The 14189-nt window shown below is 48.3% G+C and overlaps 1 protein-coding gene across 7 annotated transcripts in view; it reads left to right on the forward strand.

The window, feature by feature from the left end:
• ZNF124 (zinc finger protein 124) overlaps positions 1 to 14189 on the forward strand; it is a 567552-nt gene that overhangs the window by 61378 nt on the left and 491985 nt on the right. For all 7 annotated transcript variants that reach the window (XM_069607994.1, XM_069607991.1, XM_069607993.1 and 4 more), the window contains exon 2: positions 12378 to 12504. In XM_069607994.1, the coding sequence (XP_069464095.1) occupies positions 12378 to 12504 (127 nt within the window). The remainder of the gene's footprint in view (positions 1 to 12377; positions 12505 to 14189) is intronic.

Consider the following 14189-nt stretch of genomic DNA (forward strand, 5'->3'; position numbering starts at 1 on the left):
TTCTCACCACTTTTAAGGTACTGTTTCCGCCAGGCCTCCCTTTCTAAAGATTGCTACAAGGTAATAATAATCCCTTAACCTTCTGGACTGGGCTGGCCGCCTTGACCATCTAACTGGTCCCTTTGTTTGGTCCAACTCTTTCTGAACCTTCTCAAGACTTTTTGTGCACTTCAACCGTGTGACCTTGGACACATTTCGTTCTGATCCTCTTAAAGTGGATCCGGCCTTCTGAACTCTAACTTCACGGTTTTACTTTGCCTTCCTCTCTTGTTGTGTTCTAGTGAAAGTGTTGGGATCTGTTTCAAATTATACTCTGCTTTTCTCTCCCTTTTTAAAACTAATTATTAGAGTGCCCTCTGCGTTAAGCGCTCACTGCTGTCTGAAAATAAGTGGGGCTTTACTTAAGAATTGTCTAATATTCTTTTAAGGGAGTGTATATCTTTTAGTGACCGTGTTTTTGAACTGCTTAACTTTAGTGCCTGTGTGTTTTACTAGATGTGGTTTTAAATAAATAATTATATCTCTTTTACACCAAGCTCTGGTCAGTGTTTACTTGTTCTACTGTGTTCTTTTGACCTATTGTGAATACTCTGTATACTGCCTAACTCTTCTTGAGGGAAGTCTGACTGCTCAGCCACAGCTACCAAGTGAATCTGTGTGGTACAGACTGCTACCAAGTGGGTTTACTGCCAAACGCCTGTAGTCTTAAATCTTTTGCAGTGGTCCCAGAGGGAACTGCACAGGTTTCTCCCTAACAAACGCCCTACTGGCAGTGGATAGGGAACCGGTTCTACCATCAAAAGAGCAAGGACTGGAAGGCGGTCAAGGGGTACAGGGAAGGGGGAAAGCTTAAGGAAATGTGTATACATGGCTTAATATGCAGCTTTTTCTGAAATATCTGTAATGCAATGTTCTCCTGTGTGCTGATCAAAAAATAAACAAGTTTAAAAAAAAAAAATAATAATAATTAAACAGACCAGAGCTCATCCCAGTTGCTTCTTTCAGGGAACTGTGTGGATTGCTAAAGTAAAGAGTGAATTTGCAAAGTGCTGCTGGCCAGGCTGTCACTAGTGAGTTCCATGATTTATGGGGGTGCTGCCATAAATAGCCTGTGTAAGTGTTACGCAAGGAAGAATTAAAAGGGCCGTATTTACAAGGTTTCTGTGCGTCATATGCACCTTATCTGGAGGGCTGGTTGAGAGACCTCAGAAATGGATGCCATACGAATGAATCCTACGTAGCGAGGGAAAAACAAATTGAATATAGCTTCAAACATTATCTTAGGAGTACTAAACTGAGCCGCCTAAATAGGGATAATCGGGGTATGCTGGAAATATAAAAATCACCTAATGCAGTGTCCTTTTGGCATACCATCAATGCAAAGATGGGTATGTGTGAGCCTGAGCTAGCATCGTCAATTGTAGAAGAAACCTGGGTTGAGCAATTTTTATTGAAGTACTCCGCCCCGGTTGGTTCCCCAAGTTGGGACCCGGATATCGGGGAAATACAAGATTGCCATCCCATATCCCTGGACAGAGGAGGAAATAGTTTGGGCTATTAACAGGACAAAGGCCTTGTGTGCGCGGGACCCAGATGGCCTTGCACCTGTGGTATTCAAAGTTGATCCTCAACTCTGGGCTACTGTCTTGAGCCCCTTATTCAAGTCTATCTGGGTTTCCTGTATCATACTGGCTTCTTGGTGAGAATCGCACATTATCCTATCTTCAGGAAAGGCAGAGCTGAAGACCCCAACTACTATCGCTCCATAGCTTTGCTTGACGCCTCAAGTAAAATCTTTGTGACGCTCTTGATGAGAGAGGTCAATAAGGTCTTCTTGAGGCATGTAGTGCTTTCTCGCTTTCAAGTGGGTTTTCAAGTCGGGTTGGGTACTTCTTTGATCACAACGGTACTGGCACATTTAAGGGCATTGATAAAGAAGGGTCAACTGGGTAGCGCATGTATGGCTTCTGTGGATATGTGTTCTGCCTTTGAAGCAGTCGATCACAGTTTATTGTGGAAGAAGCTGGAGAATTGGCAAATGCCTCAAGTTAATCATACTTTACACATTGGACCGCACCAGTAAATGGAAGGATAATGTAGGGAGGGCTCTAAACTGTTGTTTGTGTAAACGTCCTTCCTCTTTTGAAACACTGAAACATCTTATTCTCTTTTGTCCTAGTTTGAGGGAACGCAGAACAATCTATTTTGAGAGGTATAGGGGCTTAGAACTTGGGGCGGATCTGGTTTTATTTATGGATGATGTAAGGATAATTGAGTTATATATTTTATGTATTACCTTTTTGTGTCTTCTTTTAGCATTATGTGAAAGGCTTGTAATATTCGTGTGAATTGTTCCAGTGCTGTAACACAATTAAAAAAAAAAAAAACTAGTTGAAATAAAAAAAATGATTACAGAAACGTTTCTGTTTCCCAGTTTAAACATATGTTTACTCGCTTAGAAAATACTCCCTTTGGGAATTGGGTATACATTTTTACTGCCTAAAAAATAATTTTATTCCAAATCTTATAAAATATGGAGTAAAATACACCCACTTCAAATTCTTATCTGTAAGACTGGCTCCAGAAATTAAAAGGTCGTCCATCCAGAAATGGGAGTCAGGAAGAGGCTTTAAGGTGAATTCCCTCCGTTTGGGGTGTAGTAACCACCATGGGTCCTCTAGATCTAGAGATTTCTTCAATTCTTTTTTTATTGGCCTTTCAAATTTTTTATAAACAATAAACTTACCCCCATATCACTTTTATCCCACTCCCTTCCCATGTCCTTCCCCTCCCACCTCCCTTAACCGCAGATCAAAGAAGAAAACAGAATGTTCTCAAAGTAATCAAGTCTATGCAATGCCAAGTATTCTCAGTTTGTGCGGGCAAAGTGTCACATCATAGTCTTCTTGTTGGAATCTCAATACCATTCTCCAGTCTTTCAAAAATGCTGAATGCATCCCCTGAATACCGTACGTCAGCCATTCTAAAGCAACAAAATTACACATTTTTAAAAACCAATCATGTACATCTGGGGGTTCTTTATCCTTCCAATGTTGAGTGATTACTACCAAAGCTGCCACCCTTAACACCGTCTGTGCCTTACGTTTAGATTTTGCCATTTACTCTCTTCCAAAGGGCCAATCCTTAGCAAAGTGTCTTTTGCTTCTGGCAGCTAGGTTTACCCAAAGAGTTCTTGGATATGCTTGTTGATTATTCCCCAATAGTTCGCCAGTTTGGGACAGTTCAGCCACGTGTGCATCCAATCGCCTGTGCCCTTAGTCTCTCCCACCATTTATCTGTGTTGATTAATTTCATTTTATAGAGTCTGTGTGGAGTGTAATGCCATTGCAACATAGCTTTATGCCAGGCTTCCCTGATCTGCAAAGAGCGTGCTAGTTTAGGAATTTCCTTCCAGAGAGTCTGCCATTCTTCGTTGGATATTGTTATCCCCAAAGTTCGTTGCCAGGTCTGGACATACCTCAATCTACCTATTATGTGCTCCTCTTGTATTAACTGGTAAACATTAGAGATTTCTCTCCCGGGTTCAATATTAGAAACTTCCGAGAGCTGTCTAGTGGCCGCAGTCCTACATGTGTAGGAGGGGTTGTTAACTGGTAAACATTAGAGATTTCTCTCCCGGGTTCAATATTAGAAACTTCCGAGAGCTGTCTAGTGGCCGCAGTCCTACATGTGTAGGAGGGGTTGGGGGGGCTAACAACCAGTGTCGAACTATATTAAAAATCTCTCTGATTCCTTAAGCCTCAGTTCTTTTTTACATTGATCAAACAATTTGAAGTGCATTCCCTGAAACAAGTCCCTAATTTCATTACAATTCGCTTTTTTCCCATTAGTTAAAGAGCCTTTCTCCAGGCCTGGCATGAACTGTGGGTTATCAAAAATCGGCTTTGGAGCACCACCTTATCCCATATATTTTCAACTAGCTGCGCAATCTTGCTGGCATGCATTTTATTTGCGCGGTCCTGTTTAGGAAGCCATAAAAGTTCTGCAATATTGTGCTGCAAGTCGCCCATTCCATTATAACCCATATTTTTTCCGACTCTGAGGACACCCATTCTTTCACCACGCGAAGATGCGCTGCTTGATAATAATATTTTACAAAATTTGGAAGTCCTAAACCCCCTTTAGAAGTTGGCTCCATTAGTATCTTCATTGCTAAATGGGGGGTTTTATTGTTCAAATACATTTTGATACCAAGCCCATTAATTCCATAAAGAAGATGTGCGGTACGTGTATTGGAAGAGCCTGGAAAAGATATAGGATTTTAGGGAGAACTGTCATTTTTACTGCGTTAATCCGGCCCAACCAAGATATCGTTAATGGGCCCCAACACTGCATTAAGCATCGAAGTTCTATCAGAATCGGAGGAAAATGTACTGCATACATTGATTGCAACGATTTCGTTAGATAGACACCCAGGAATTTAAATTTCCCTCCCGCCCATGTAAATTGTGTTTTTTGAAAGACCTGGTCAACCAACCCTGGAGTAAGGGATGATTTCTTCAATTCTAATACGTCCATTGACCACCTGCCGATTTCCCTCCCAGCAGAGGTTCTGTCCAGTGTGGCGACATGTACTATACTGTAATCTCCTTCCAAGCAGGTTGTATTGTTTATTTATAAAGCACTTATACACAAAATGAGTGCTTCGAAGAGCTCCAAGACGGGAGGGGAACTTGGGATACAGTCATTCATATGGGCCTGGTCATTTCAGAATGATATACAATAATAATAGGCATACTAGGCCTGACAACATTTCTGCTCATTCAAGTGCGTCACCAGGTGGTCGGGGGCAGGGCGGGCGGGGAGCATAGGGGGGTACAAGCATAACAACTGACAATAATGCAAGTGGGTGACTAGCAGTTAGGATAGGAGGGGATTTGAACAGGTAATTGTGCCTTTTATAATGTGCCCCTAACACAAGTGTTTCAGGTGCACAATGCAAAGGGGGGGGCGAGGGGAGGCAAAGGAACAGGCAGACAACGAACTTACTGGGTAAGGTGCATTCAGATTGTGTAAGTGCCAGACAGGAAGTGCGAGTGATGCGCGAAGGATTGCGCTCGTCCATGAGGCCTGGTTAGTTCAGAGGGTTATCTCTTAGGGAAGTGCGTAATGCTGCAAGTAGTGCGGGGGCCTGGAGGCAAGTGCAGGGAATGATGGTTACCCTTCAATATCTGGAGGTCCCCAATACATTAGTTCACAATGACTTACAATAGCAGTCGGGTGCATGTTTATTCTCCCACCCACCACTGATCTACTAGGAGAGGGATCTGTAACCTTTGGCTCTCCAGATGATTTGGACTACAGCTCGCCTCATTCCTAACCAGCATAGTCAATAGGCAGATATTATGGGAATAGTAGTCTGAAACATCTGCAGAGCCAAAGGTTGCAGACCTCTTTACTAGGACACACTTTTCCCCCTCTGTATCCCTAATGACCAGTCCAACTGAATAACAATTTTCTTAAAGTGCCTTTATACAAATTCCCAATCCAAACACACAAAGTGAATGCCACATAGATCTATCTGCATTGCACTAGTTGGCATGAGGAGTTGAAAGCATTCCTGGCAGTATTGGATGTTAAGCTAACCAGGCTCTACTAGGCTAGAACCAGGAGCTAAATAGCCCTCAGCAATTTTGATTAATGAAGTGGTAAGATTTAAGGATGGCAGTGCATAAACGGCTGCAGTCATGGTTAAGCAGAATGTCGTCAGGTTGCAAGCCTTATCCCGACATGAGTCTCTAATCCTCTGGCATAAATGCCAGTTCGCCACATTCACACAGCCCGCTAATTCACACTGGCCAGGAGTGAATTATTACTTTCCAATGGCTGTTGGTGAGGGCAAATATTGTGGCATGGTTAAGCAATAATAATGTTTCGAGGGGATTGGGTCCTCCGACGTATTCCATATCTATGACATGTAATCACCACAGCTGTGCTGCTTCGGAAACTTTTTCTGCGCCCTGCGTCGATGACGTCGATGCGCCGTCGTCGAGGACCTCCTCCGACGTCATCCGATGTGATAAGTAGGACGCACGACGCCCATAGCCTCAGTTCCGTTTTTTCCGCGAACGTGTTGCTTCGTGTTTCTCGGTTCTAAGCCTCGACTCTTTGGAGTTCTGTTCTTTCTGGTTCTTCGAACCTGTTCGTTTGTGAATTTCCTTCGGCGATGTCTTCCACTTCGTCTTCAACCCCGCGTCCGGGCTTTAAGAAGTGCGGGGAGTGTGGGTCCAAGATGTCGGTGACTGACTCGCACGACGCCTGCCTCTGGTGCCTCGGGGAGGCCCACGACACGGATGACTGTATCGACTGCCAGTCGCTCACGTCCAAAGCCTTACGCGAACGTAAGAAGAAGTTGTCGGTAGGTCGGGTGTCCAAGCCCCGGAAGTCGAAGTCGGCGGGGCTTTCGACGGATGATTCGAGGGGTGACTCTCCGCGTCATCGTCGGAAGTCTCGTCGGTCTTCTTCTAGGAGTGGGTCTCGCCACTCCTCAGCCTCTTCGAGGCATTCCCGGAAGCGCCGTCACCGGTCGCCTTCCAGGTCCTCTTCCGAGGATTCTGCACGGCACGTCGGTTACCCCACCAGCCGTGCGACGCCGGAGGAATGGGCTTCCTTCGGGAAGAAAATGTTGGCGATTCTTGAGTCGCAGGGTACTCAGCCGTCCGCGCCCCCGAGTGGGGTCGGCCGTGTGAGGTCGAGAGACGCCGCTCGCAAGAGAGGTCGGCACGAGTCACGGGAGCGGTCCCGTTCGGACAAGGAGGCTCGTTCTCGCCGTACCCGTTCCAGGTCCCGGTCCTCGACGCGTTCGAGACCGTGTGCTCCTGTGCAGTCTTCGAGGAAGACATCGACGTCTGAGGCGTCGAGGGCGTCGACAGGCTTTCTCGAGGCTCCGGCTTCGAGGACGTCGTCGAGGCCGTCGACGATCAGGTCGTCGAGGGACACGCTCGGGGCTCCGGCTTCGAGGGCTGTGTCGACGCCGCCGATACTGGAGGCGCTGCATCTGACGTCGACGCCGATTTCGTCGACGCCGATCCTCTCGGCGCCGTTGCCGGTTTTCTCGGCGTCGGCGCCGATCCGCTCGAAGCCATCGACGCCTTTCGTGTCGGAGGTGCCCCGTGTCACAGGTGTACCCCCTAGGAAGGCTCTGGTTAAGAGCAAGCACTCTCGGGTGCCTTTTCGCCACCTGGAATATATTTCGGAGGCGGATGAGGATTCTGATGGCCTGGTTCCTAGTCAGGTGCCAGATGAAATTGTCTCGGGCCATAGTCAGTTTGACGATTTGAGGCAGTCACTGCATGATGCCAGTGGACTGGACACCTCTCCGGAGGTGGAATTTTGTAGGCCTGAGCCTGGCTCCCATGCCGATTCCTCGTACCGGCGCCTTATGGCTAGGGTGTCTGAGTATCTGGGATGGTCTGCTCCCCCAGGGGAGTTTGTGCAGGATGATCTGACGGACATCCTTGATGTTGGTCCCCCAACTGACCCGGTACTGCCGTTCCATATGGCTTTACAGAGAAGGGTGGCGGCGGCTTGGACTGCTCCGGAGAGTCTCCCGGCGGTGGGCAGATCCTTGTCGCGTAAATACCGTCCAGCCAGTAGCGACCCCTGCTACTTGACCAGGCACCCCACTCCGGAAAGTTTGGTGGTGCAGGCGGCCACGGCCCCGGCAAAGCAGGCGTCGTACCCTACCATCCCTCCTGATAGGGACGACAAACGTTTTGATGGCTGGGCGAAGAAAGTGTTTTCTTCTGGTGGTATGGCGCTTCAGGCGGCCAACTCCATTTGTGCCCTGTCTCGTTTCACACACACTCTGTGGAACTGTGTTGCGTTAGCGGCTGAACATATTCCCGAAGGGGATGAACGGGATGGTTTCCTTGCTATGGTCCAGGATGGTAAGGATGCCATGTGTGAGTCCGTTCAGTCGGGTCTGGACTTGGCTGAATGCGTCAGTAGGTCCATGGCGGCGAGCACCGTGATACGCAGGTTTGCGTGGTTGCGGAAGTCGGGGTTTGCTCCTGATGTGCAGTCCCGGCTCCTCAACATGCCCTTTGATGGTGAACACCTTTTTGGCAGCAAGGCTGACGAGAGCCTTGAGAGGTTGCAGACCTCAAAAGCTGCAGCGAAGTCGTTGGGCGCTGCAGTTCGCCAACCTCCGCCTTTTCGTCCTAGGGGACAGCAGTGGAGGGGTGGTTCCTTTCGCTATTACTCATCCTTCAGTAAAGCGAGAGGAGCTGGCAGTCAAAGAGGCCAACGCAGGGGTACCAGAGGTGGACGACAGGGTACCCGTGGTGCCAAGGCCGCTCGGGCAGTTGCCTCTTTGCCCTCAGGTAACGCCGCAGCCGCTCCCACTCAGTCGTGAGGCCATGTCCCATGGTTCGCCGGTTGGGGGAAGGCTGGCGCAGCATCTTGTAGAGTGGCAAGCCATTACTTCAGATGTGTGGGTTCTGGAGATCATAACCCACGGCTACTGGCTTCCTTTTCGGCACAGGCCTCGCGACAATCCACCGGGGAACCTCTCTTTGCAGAGTCCGGATCCGCTCCTTGCGCAGGAAATTCAAGCCCTGCTGGAGAAAGGCGCCATAGAACTGGTGCCTGTAGCGGAGAGGAACAAGGGATGGTATTCCCCCAATTTTTTGGTTTCGAAGAAAGACGGGGGATTGAGACCCATCATGGACTTGCGCGGTTTGAACAAACTCCTCAGGAAGGACAAGTTCAAGATGGTTACTCTCTCTCAAGTCCTCCAGGCCCTTCAGCTTCAGGACTGGTTGGTGTCACTCGACCTCAAGGATGCTTACTTCCATGTGCCGATCCATCCCAAGCACAAGAAGTACCTGAGGTTCGCGGTTGGCGACTCGCACTTTCAGTTTCGGGTCCTGCCGTTCGGATTGACCTCCGCCCGAGGGTTTTCACCAAGCTCATGGTGGTGGTGGCAGCGCATCTCAGGCAAGGGGGGATTCACGTCTACCCCTACCTGGACGATTGGTTGATCAGGGGGAGCTCTCCCGAGCAAGTCCTGGATCATCTATCGATCACCTGTCGCTCCCTTCACAGGCTGGGCTTCTCCCTCAATTTAAAGAAGTCCCATTTGACACCAACACAGCGGCTCCAGTACATCGGAGCAGTGCTCGACACTTCCCTGGGGCAGTGTTTTCCTCCCCAGGTGAGGGCTCTTCACATTCAGCAGATGGTGCACAAGTTTCAGCATGCCCAGACGCTCCCAGCGTTCGAGTTCTTGAGGTTGCTCGGCCTCATGGCATCCTGCATTCTTCTGGTGCCAGAGGCTCGCCTGCGGATGAGATCTTTGCAGTGGGCACTCAAGACGCAATGGTCGCAGTCCTCCGGCAGGATGTCGGACTCGATTCAGGTGCCGTCCTCGGTCGCCCGGGACCTTCTGTGGTGGGCCGTCGAAGGCAACTTGATGAAGGGGGCTCCATTTTGGCTTCCCTGGCCGGAGGTGACGATCGTGACGGATGCATCCCTCACGGGATGGGGAGCTCATGCCAACGGGCTGACAGTCAGCGGTCGTTGGTCTCCGTCGGAGTCCAGACTCCATATCAATCTGTTGGAGCTGAGGGCCGTCAGGCTAGCCCTGAAGGCTTTTCTGTCGTCTGTGCGAGGGAAGAATGTCCTGATCCCGACGGACAACACAGTGGCCATGCACTACCTCAACAAAAAGGGGGGGGCAGGGTCACTTCCTCTGTGTAGAGAGGCGATGCAGCTCGAGTTCTGGGCCATCCAGCAGGAAGTTTCGATCTCGGCAGTTCATCTGGCCGGAGCCGAAAACGTGACGGCGGATGCTCTGAGCAGGCAGAGCGCAATCTCTCACGAGTGGGAGTTGGCTCAGGAGATTCTCCTGGAGATCTTCGCCCTTTGGGGGACCCCTCAAGTGGATCTCTTCGCCTCCAGTGTCAACCGGAAGTGCGAAAGGTTTTGCTCGCGGGAATTTCCTCCAGAAGGAGCCTTAGGAGACGCGTTCGTGGTGGAGTGGTCATTCCCGCTGCTGTACGCGTTTCCTCCAGTCCCCGTCATCCCGCAAGTGCTGCGGAGGTTACGGAAGTTCGGTTCCCGGATGATCCTCATTGCCCCAGCGTGGGCTCGGAGGACGTGGTACCCGGACCTTCTCGACTTATCCATCTGCCCTCCACGTCGTCTTCCCTACCGAGACGATCTGCTCTCACGGGAGGGGGGGTCAGGTTCTCCATCCAGAGGTCAGATCCCTCAACCTTCACGCTTGGCTTCTGAAAGGTTGAGGTATAAGGATTGGGACCTCCCTGAGGACGTGATGGAGGTGTTGCTTTCGGCCCGAAGGCCGGCAACAAAGTCTCTGTACCGTTGCCGTTGGCGTAAGTTCTGCGACTGGTGCAGAGTTCAGAATGTGGATCCTTTTGCATGTGACATCCCCATGGTTCTGTCCTTTTTACTTTCTTTGGCCCACAGGGGCTTGCAAGTGGGTACCGTTAAGGGTTACCTGGCGGTGCTGTCCATCTTTAAGCGCTCGCCTGAAGAGTGTTCTTACTTTAAAATCCCTTTGATTTCACAGTTCCTGAAAGGGCTCACTAATGTGTTCCCTCCGTCACCTTTCCTGGTGCCCGGTTGGGATTTAAACCTGGTTCTTAAGTTTCTTATGGGTGCTCCGTTTGAGCCTTTACATTCTTGCCCTTTGAGGCTGTTAACTCTGAAAACTGTGTTTTTAGTTGCGGTTACTTCCGCTCGCAGAGTGAGTGAGTTACAGGCACTTTCAGTTAAGCCTCCCTTCACTGTATTTCACAAGGACAGGGTTGTCCTTAGAGTTCGTCCTTCTTTTCTTCCGAAGGTAGTGACGGAATTTCATTTGGCCCAGAAGGTTGTTCTTCCGGCATTCTATCCTCCTCCGCATCCTGGTAAGGAAGAGGAGAGGCTCCATAGGCTTGATCCTAGGAGAGCTTTAAGCTTTTATGTTTCACGCATGTCCCGGGTCAGAGTGGATGATCAACTCTTTGTTGGTTACGCTGGAAAGCATTTGGGGCAAGCTGTGACGAAACAGACTTTGTCTCGCTGGATTATTTTGGCCATCTCGGAGTGCTACCGTTTGGCGGGTAAGGACCCACCGGCTGGCTTGCGGGCCCATTCTACCAGGGGTGTGGCTGCGTCTACTGCCCTGCAGAGGGGTGTTCCTATTCGCAACATCTGTGATGCAGCCACCTGGGCTTCAGTGCATACATTTGTACGTCACTATTCCCTTGATTCCATCCGAGCACAGGATCTGGCCTTTGGCAAGGCGGTCCTTTGCTCTGCTATTTGATTGGCTATTCTACATTTTGATTCTAAATTCTTTCCCTCCTCCTTGCTTTGGTACTGCTTTGGGAGTCTGTCATAGATATGGAATACGTCGGAGGACCCAATCCCCTCGAAGAACAAGTTACTTTCTTACCTGGTAACGTTCTTTCGATGGGATGGTCCGACGACGTATTCCATATCGCTCCCGCCCGGCCTTCCCCGCTGCAGAATTTCTTTTGCGATTGCAGCTTACGTTCCGCAAGGCTTTGTGTCTGACTGGCAGTTGACTTATGTCACACGTTCTGGGGGAAAAAACTACAACTGAGGCTATGGGCGTCGTGCGTCCTACTTATCACATCGGATGACGTCGGAGGAGGTCCTCGACGACGGCGCATCGACGTCATCGACGCAGGACGCAGACGCCGAAAAAGTTTCCGAAGCAGCACAGCTGTGGTGATTACATGTCATAGATATGGAATACGTCGTCGGACCATCCCATCGAAAGAACGTTACCAGGTAAGAAAGTAACTTGTTCTTTGTTTAGAAATTATTTTTCTAAAATGGCAGATGAATTGATTGATTTCATGTGGCAATGGCATTCCCATACTTTAAGTTGACAGTTTTGCTAAAGAAAGCAGAAAAACTCCTTGCAGAAACCGTGATATGAATTATGAAACAAAATTGCATTTTATTTCACTGTTAGGTGATCTGAATTATATAAAGGGTGCAGTGTTTTTTTGGTAGAAGCTGTGTCACTGGCATTTTGCAGGGAATTGTTACCTTGCCTAGCAAGCCACAGGATCCATGGCAATGCGGGCAATAGAGAACATTTGGAGAGAAAAATACTCCCATTGAGAAAGGAATGTATTGTTTGACTCCCTAAGAATAGTTTTACACTCGACTACAAAACATATTGAGTAAAATACTCCTACATCAAAAACATGTCTGCAGTAATTGCGAGAGTAAACCATCCTTCCTGCCCCATCTTTTACAGTGAATGCATACCCTTTTTAAACGATGTAGCATAACTTTCTCATGTCCTTCAACATGCTGCAATTGTAAATGCATAAAGATGCATTAAGATGTTCAATTGTCTGTTGCAGGTACCAGTCTCGTTTCGTGATGTTGCTGCCTGTTTCTCCGAAGAGGAATGGAGCCTTTTACACGTGTGGCAGAAGGAACTTTATAGGACGGTGATGAATGAAATTCACCAAGCCTTAATCTCTCTCGGTATTATGCTGCCTTTATTTATTTCATGATGGCATAAGCAATTGTTTAATAATGCCTTTATATTTCATCCCTCCATCCACTGGTTTTGCTTGGAGTGTATAATGCTTTCATGTTCCCTTGCAGTTCAATCGTTTCTTTTCCAAACATATGAACATTGTTTAAATCTCACAAAAAAATGAATACAAAATTATCTCCATTTGACTTTTCTTAAAATCGCTCCACAAAATAGCCTGCCCACATTTCCTTAGTCCGGTGGGCTAGGCACTGCTGGCGTAGCCTCGTCCTGGATGAGCTCGTGGGCGGGCTACTGCTTCACTCTACCCCACCTACTCATCCTAGCCCACTCAGGTATTGCGATTATGCAACGAAAAGGCGCCGAGCCACACACGGGTCAGGGAACCTACAGCCACCCATGTTGACACTCAGAACAGAAAGACACAGTCAACTATAATTAAAGAGTTGGTGCTCGAAGTTGTTTTCCTTCATTAGTTGCATTGAACCTTGGCAGTTGGGCAGTTCTCTTCCTCACCAGCAGGAAACGCTGTGCTCGTCTTTGATTTACTGGCAGCACATGTTAAAGGTATTTGTACCGCGCACAGTCACCAACTGAATTGGTCCTCATGCCCTCACATGCTGGATCCTTTTAATCATACTGCCAATTTAATTTTGTGACGCCCAAAACAAGTTGTCCAAAGGGATGGATGTAATCATTGTCAAGATAGTTGTATCTTGAAGAAATGAAAGATTCTCCATATTATTTCTAGTTCTTAAATACACTCTCTGGTAGGGGAAACGCAGTGTAGCTTTTGATGTTGCTATCAAAATAAATCTCTCCTCTTGTGGCCCAAAATACAAGTCTTTGTTTTAAATAAAGTGTGTTTGCACTTCAATGGAGAGAAGGAAATGTTCTAGCCTCGAGTTAAGCAAACCTAAGAACAGTTCTATAAGCATTTGGAAAGAGCCCTAATGGCATCCGGCTGAAGAGGCATTTGCAGTCTTTAAAATGAATTCACTATAACATCCATTATTCTTGTCTCATTGATTTAATAAATGTAATATAGGTAAATTCATGTGCGTGGATCTGCTCCACACCACAGCCACTTTTTTTATTTTTCCAATTAACACCCGGAAGGGGGTGTCATTGGGCCTCCCAGCCAATCAGGAAGCTTGGAAGGTGGACTATACATCATAGTATTGCCACTTTCTGAGCCTTCTCAGCATGTGGAGTCTGCTATCTTCCCTCCAGGACAGTTAATCCTTGCTTCCCCATGCCCTTTTACCCTCCGCATTTCCACCTCTGCCACCTACTTCCATCCCCATTTACCTGCAGCCACCTCGCCGGCTCCAGGAACACCCACTGTTCGGCCCTTCCCCATTACAGCAATGGCCACCACGGAAACGGAGAATGGACGACATGTAGTCCCTTCTCCCTACATTCGTGGTGGCTATTTTATTTAGTAGTTTTTCTGTAAGTTGGGCTCTGGGCCGTTAACCCTCGTTCCAGCCTTTGGAACGGGGGCTTAAGGCTATTAGCATTGCCAATATTGGGTTGCCAAAGCAGTAACCCGGTGGTCTAAAAAGGAGGATTTTCCTTCGTTCAACAGGAAGCCGCGCCCATCCCATTGAACGAAGGAAAATACTTTACAATGATGGCCGCCGTGGAAAGGGAAGGCGGGGCTCCTTTC

Source organism: Ambystoma mexicanum, chromosome 4q, assembly GCF_040938575.1.
Source record: "Ambystoma mexicanum isolate Mex_15411 chromosome 4q, UKY_AmexF1_1, whole genome shotgun sequence".
Lineage (NCBI taxonomy): Eukaryota > Metazoa > Chordata > Amphibia > Caudata > Ambystomatidae > Ambystoma > Ambystoma mexicanum.